At 40.2% G+C, this 6,850-nt stretch overlaps 1 protein-coding gene across 1 annotated transcript in view; it reads right to left on the bottom strand.

The window, feature by feature from the left end:
• The window catches only part of CDS1 (CDP-diacylglycerol synthase (phosphatidate cytidylyltransferase) 1), a 115,510-nt gene that overhangs the window by 77,119 nt on the left and 31,541 nt on the right, over positions 1–6,850 (bottom strand). Inside the window, exon 2 of the mRNA XM_006867765.1 lies at positions 1,549–1,676. Coding sequence (XP_006867827.1) covers positions 1,549–1,676 — 128 coding nt within the window. The remainder of the gene's footprint in view (positions 1–1,548; positions 1,677–6,850) is intronic.

Below are 6,850 nucleotides of genomic sequence, written 5' to 3'. Positions count from 1 at the left end.
GTTTAATTGACACAAAGGCTTCCGATGGTGTGGATCATGACAAGCTGTGGACAACACTGTAGAGAATGAGTATTCTGGAACACTTAATTGTGCTCATGAGGAACCTGTACATAGACCAAGAGGCAGTTATTCAAACATAACAAGGGAATACTGAATGGTTTAAAATTAGGAAAGGTGTGTGCTGACATTGTTTTCCTTCACCATATTTATTCAATCTGTATGCTGAGCACATAATCCTGGAAGCTGGAATATATGATGAAAAACGAGGCATCAGGATTAGAGGAAGACTCATTAACAACCTGCAATATGCAGATGATACCATCTCACTTGCTAAAGGTGAAGAGGACTTACAGTATTTACAGACGAAGATCAAAGACCACTGTCATTGGTATGGGTTGATTGCTCCTCAATGTAAAGAAAACAAAAATCCTCACTATTCGACCAATAACCACCACCCATATAAATGGAGAAAAGATTGAAGTTGTCAAAGACTTCATTTTGCTCAGCTCAACCATCAACACTCATGGAAGCAGTAGTCATGAAATCCAACATTTGCATTAGGCAAATCTGTTGCACAAGACCTCTTTAAAGTGTTGAAGAGCAAAAATATCACTTTGAGGACTAAGGTATGCCTGGCCCAAGCCATGGTATTTTCAATGGCCCCATATGCATGTGAAAGTTGGATAATGAATAAGGAAAACCGTAAAATAACTGATGCATTTGAGTTATGGTATTGAAGAAGAATACTGAAAGTACTATGGACCATCAGAACAACAAGCAGATCTGTGTTGGAGAAACACAGCCTGAATACTCCCTAGAAGCAAGGATGACCAGACTTCATCTTTCATACTTCGAATATACTGTCAGGAGGGACCAATCACTGGAGAAGGATATCATGATTGGTAAAATGGATGGTTGGAGAAAAAGAGGAAGACCCTCCCCACCCCCCAACAAAATGGACTGGCACAGTGGCAGCAATAATGGGCTCAAATGTAGCAATGATTGTGAGGTTGGCACAGGACCAAGCAGTGTTTTATTCTGTTGTGCATGGGGTCACTATGAATTGATACTGACTCGATGGCACCTAACAACAAGCAATAAACAATAATCACAAGTTCAGTGGTTCAAACCCACCAGCTATTCCTTGGGAACCCTATGCAAGATCACAAGTCAGAAACAACTTGACAGCACTTAAAAACAGTAACAACTATGTTTCTGTCTGGCATTTGAAATACCAAGAAAATGAACAATGGATTATTAGACATTCTAATACCAGAATCTGTCAGACCAGGACAAGAATTTAGCTCAATATCTAACTAGCTGGCAACATTCAATAGTTAGCCTCACTGGTTTCATTTTCTAATACTTCACAAGGTCTTAAGGATTTAATGAAACAAAGTACTTAGTATAGTGCCTCATATATTAAGTACTCAAAAAGCACATACTGTCTCTGGCATAGCTCCAAAACGTCAAATTTATCACATGGAAGAGGATAAACCTCACAGCTTATCTTGTCCTCCAACTATATCCAACTTAACCCAATCATACCTTGAAGATAAACCAGATAGGGCTTTCTTGAGGATCTCAGGAGTTCTATCTGTGGGTGGTGGAATTTCCGGAATATCAGAATCTGTTCTGGAATCCAAATCTCCGCATCTGTCATCAAGATCTGTTTCCTAAAATTAAAACAGAAAATCATTTTGCAAAATAGAGGTAAGTGTGTCAAACCTGTTACATAAACTGAAACAAAGAAACAACTATAATTTATCTTGAGTATCCAAACAGGGTTGTATTTCCTTGTTTGGAAAGTGTATCTTTGCTAAGATCTACTAATATAATGGGGAGCGCGGTAGCTTTGTACGATAAGCACTGGACCCCAAACCACAGAGTCAGTGGTTCGAGCCCACTAGCCACTCCTCAGGAGAAAGACAAGACTTTCTGTTTCTGCAAAGGTCTATGACTTCGGAAACCCTACACAAGGTCACTATGAGTTTGAACTATTAGTACTTAACAACAACATTAATATAAAGAACTGATTTAAACAAAAGATACTCGCATATTTTCTTAATCAGATACTCATCACAATATAACAATCAAATATTCATTGTTTTGTGATTTAAGCAATTCCATCAGCTGTCTAGTCTCTCTGCTTTTCTTTTCATTTATTTGATTACAATCAAAGCATTAGTGGTCACAAGCTGGGCTGCTAACCTCACAGTCAGCAGTTTGAAACTACCAGGAGTTCTGTGGGAGAAAGATGAGGCTTTCTGCTCCCGTAAAGATTTACAGCCCCGGAAATCCTATGCAGGGTCACTATGAGTCGGAACTGACTCCATGGCACATAACCACCACTACCATCAGCTTGTCTAGTCTTTCACTTTTTCATTTAATTGCAGTCAAAGCATTAACAAGCAATGCAAGTGTTTTTTATATTTTTAAACAATTTAATTTTAATCACTTTTATTGTTACTATTGTTAAGTGTAGAGTCGGATATGACTCATAGCAACCCAGTATAGGGTTTCCTTACAGTCCTGTGCTTATCTTACAGCATCATACCAGAAGAAGTCCCCTTTATTAGATCCTCAAAAGTCAATCCTTCCGATGCAGGTCAGACAAGCATCATCATCTCTATTTCAAGGCACTTGTCATCATATCAACTCTGACTCCGGATGACCTCATGTGTTAGAATAGAATTGTGTTCTTTATCATTTTCAGTGGTGGACTTTGTGGAAGTACATTGCCAGTCCTTTCTTTAGAAGTTCCTCTCCGAGTGGACTTGAACCTCCAACTTTTCAGTCAGCAGTCATACACTCTAACCATTCGTAAAGCTCAGGGAGACTATCTCCATTGTACTGACAGATAAGCTATGATCCAGAGCATTTCTATCTTGATGATGAAAAAGAAAATTTTAAGTTACCAAAAACCCAAACTGATTTTCAACTATGTGTGTATGGTGGCTGGTGGCTGTGTGCTGTGGAGTCGGTTCCGACTCATAGTGACCCTGTACAGGGTTTCCGAGGCTATAAATCTTTACGGGAGCAGAACGCCTCATCTTTCTCCTGCAGAACAGCTGGTAGGTTCGAACTGCTGACCTTGCGGTTCACAGTCCAATTCGTAACCACTACGCTACCAGAGAGTGAAGGACAGGGTAAGAGGTAGGAGTAGGCAAGAAGAAACAGGCAGAGGGTGGGAAGCAATGGGTTTTTAGGCAAAGGTGGTCACTGTAAAATTTACAACGATAATAAGGTGGCAAGAGCAATTTTAAGAATGGATATGTCTAATGCTCCATTTTGAAGTTGTTTGTTCTCATATGATGGTGGTGGTTATGTGCCAACAAGTGGGTGGTGACTCATAGTATAACTTTATGGAAGTAGAAAGCTGTAAATCTCCTGTAGATTCAATCTGCTGACCTTGTGGTTTAGCAGCTTAATTTATAATCCACAATCCTAGCAGGTGTGGCATGTGAGATAAAGCTCTGGACCGGAAGGTCAGTTTGAACCACAAGTTTGGTGGTTCAAACTCACCAGCTGCTTCTTGGAAACCCTAGATAGGATCACTATGAGTCAGAACCTACTTGAGGGCACGTACCAAACCACAACAATTATGCTACCAGCGCGCCTGTGTTCTCATACAAGAATCTTCATTCCTATACTCTCACCACTATTACAGCACCCTCCTTCACTGGCAACCCTCTGAAAAGAGAGCTACACATGCAAATGCCCTGGGAGAGTGCTTAACAGAGGGCAATTTGGGCAGGGGGAGTGAATCAGGGGAGAAAACGAAACTATTCACAGGAGATGAATACTAAAAAAGATGGAGCACTGAGCTGTTCTGAGGCCAGAAATGACCCTGTGAAAGCACCTGGGTATTCAGAAAGTCATCATCTGAAACTAAACTCAACCCTCATTGGAGTAGTGGTGTAGTAGGAGTCCTGTGTGGAGCTGTGGGTTAATGCGCCGGACTGCAAGGTTGGTCTGAACCACAAGGTTGCCAGTTCAAACTCACCAGCTGCTCCTCGGAAACCCTATAGAGGGTTGCTATGAGTCAGAACCGACTCCATGGCACTTAACACCAACACCCTCTTAGCTGTTTTCTTGTTTGTAAAAATGAAACATTTAGCAAATGCAAAGCTTTTATTATTGAATTAGGTCTTTCAATCCCTTATTAAGTGGTTTACCAAATAAAAATTTAAACCTTAGGGAGTATTTTCAGTTTTGATAAAAACAATAATAAGCTTTAGTTTACTGGCTATAACTTTTTTTATTAGGTATTATGAAACTAAATATGCAACTATACCAAATATGGAGTCCTGGTGTGGTACTGTAGGATATACACTGGGCAAAAAGTTTGTGGCCTGCGGGTTAATGCTCTGGATTGCAAGGTCAGTTGAACCCCAAGGTTGGCAGTTCAAACTCACCAGCCATTCCTTGGAAACCCTATACAGGGTCACTATGAGCTAGAAGGTAGGCCTGGTGTGGCACTGTGGGTTAATGTGCTGGACTGCAAAGTCGGTTTGAACTGCAAGTTTGGCAGTTCAAGTTTACCAGCCCCTCCTCAGGAATCTGTACAGGGTCACGATGGGTCGGAACCAGCTCGACAACACTTAACAACAACATGAGTTAGAAGTAACATCCCAGATTCCAACTGTGATGTGAGTCAGTGGGTTCCACTGCAGCTTAAATATAGAGATGATTGTAGTTATTTTTATGTGCTGTAAAGTCGGTTCTGACTCATAGCAACCCCATATAGGGCTTCTGAGGAGTGACTGGTGAGTTTGTACTGCCAACCTTGCAGTTTGAACCAACCTTGCGATCGAGAGCTTATCCTATAGTGACACACCAGGACTCCAAATAGAGAGGCACTGATTAATAAATGACAAGGCAGATCATCCCCTCAAAAAACACCAGGGCACCTGCTATCAATCTGCAATGACTAGCCGGCCTTTGACAGAATAATGGAACACATGACCTTTTTTCTTTTCCCTACCACTCGTTTCCCTTTTGATAATCTAGAGTGTTGAGCAGGGTGGTGTACATGTCAGTGGAGATGATGAATAAAAGATGTGGCTCCGTAAGGCAACATACCCCACGTCACAGAAAGAGCAAATTTTAAGAATCAGGAGTAACCAGTTTTAGCTCCACATCTGCTCACTAGCAGTATTACAAAGGGCAGTTTCCTCAATGAGAAAACAGAAGCACTGTCATGGACTAAATTGGCCTTCCCTCATATATGTGCCTGCTTGGCTGGGCCATTATTCTCAGTGGTTTGGCACTTATGCAATAATGCAATATGGAAATTTAAAATTCAATATGGAAGAAGATATGTAAATGACACCCCTGATACGGTATACTGTGATAAATCAATCAGATGTAAAAGGATGAAGGGTGGAATGCAACACCCTTAACCCCGTTGTAGCTGTATCAGATTGTTGAAACACTTCTATTGGTATTCAGTCAATTCCTGGAGCCTTGTTTTTCACTAATGATGCTCTTGATGCCATCCCACAACTCTTCTGGTCTTCATTCGTTAGTATCTAATGCTTCAAATCAGTTCTTGAGGCAGTCTCTAAATTCAGGTTGGATATATTCAAGGAATACTTTGATTCTCATGGACTGGTTTTAATTTTCTTCATTTTCAACCTCAACTTGCATATAAGTGAATGTCAGCTCCTGGATTCTTTTTGGCTGATGATATTAAGCTTCTCTACTGTCTCTTCCCAAAGATATAGTCAGTTTGATCCCTGTGTATTCCATCTGGTGATGTCCATGTGTCTAGTTGCCTTTTATGCTGTTGGGGAAAAAAAAGGTGCTTGCAATGAATAAGTTGTTGGTCTTGTAAAATTCTATCATGTGATCTCCAACATCATTTCTATCACCAAGGCCATATTTTCAGACTACTGATCCTTCCTCTTTTGTTTCCAACTTTCGTATTCTAATTACCAGTAATTATCAATGCATCTTGACTGCATGTTTGATCAATTTCAAACTGAAGAATTTGGCAGAATTCTTCAATTTCACCATCACTGGCTTTAATGGTTGGTGCCTAAATTTGAATTATAGTGGTATTACTTAACTGGTCTTCCTGTAGGTGCATGGCTATCCTATCACAGACAGCATTGTATTTTAAGGTAGATCTTGAAATGTTCTTTTTGATGATGAATTCAGTGCCACTCTTTTTGTCATTTCCAGCATAGTAAACCATATGATTGTCAGATTCAAAGTGGTCAATACTAATCCATTTCAGCTCACTAATGCCTAATATCTCAATCTTTATGTGTTCCATTTCATCTTGGACTTCTAATTTTTCTAGATTTATACTTCTTAACTTCAAAGCTCCAATTGTTAATGGATATTTGCAGCTGCATCTTCTCATTTTGAGTTGTGCCCCATCAGCCAATGAAGGTCTCAAAAGCTTTTCTCCATTCATATCATTAAGGTCAACTCTACTTCAAGGAGACAGCTCTTCTCCAGTTTTTTTTGTTTTGTTTTGTTTTTTGTTTTTTGGCTTTCACAAACAGAAGTTTATTCCCTCACAGTTAATGTGGTTGGAAGTACAAACTCAGACAGGGGAAGGTTGTCTGTCTCTGTTGGCTCAATGGGAAGGTCCCTGTCTCCTTTTAGCAAGTGTGGACCTGGTGTTCTCTGGAGATCTCCTCGTGTCTTGGCATCAGTCTTCCCCTGGATTTAGGAGGTTCTCAGCACAAGGAACCTAGGTCCAAAGACGTGCTTGGTTCCCAGTCCTTTTTTTTTTTAATAAACATTTTATTGTGACTTATGTGATAGTTTACATGGGAGAACATTAGCTGTACATTCATCCTATCGCATATCATTTCATTGCCATGGTTACAAT

Source organism: Chrysochloris asiatica, unplaced genomic scaffold (assembly GCF_000296735.1).
Source record: "Chrysochloris asiatica unplaced genomic scaffold, ChrAsi1.0 scaffold00109, whole genome shotgun sequence".
NCBI classification, from domain to species: domain Eukaryota; kingdom Metazoa; phylum Chordata; class Mammalia; order Afrosoricida; family Chrysochloridae; genus Chrysochloris; species Chrysochloris asiatica.
The sequence above is the reverse complement of the archived record's forward strand: the minus strand, read 5'-3'. Positions and strand labels throughout refer to the sequence as shown.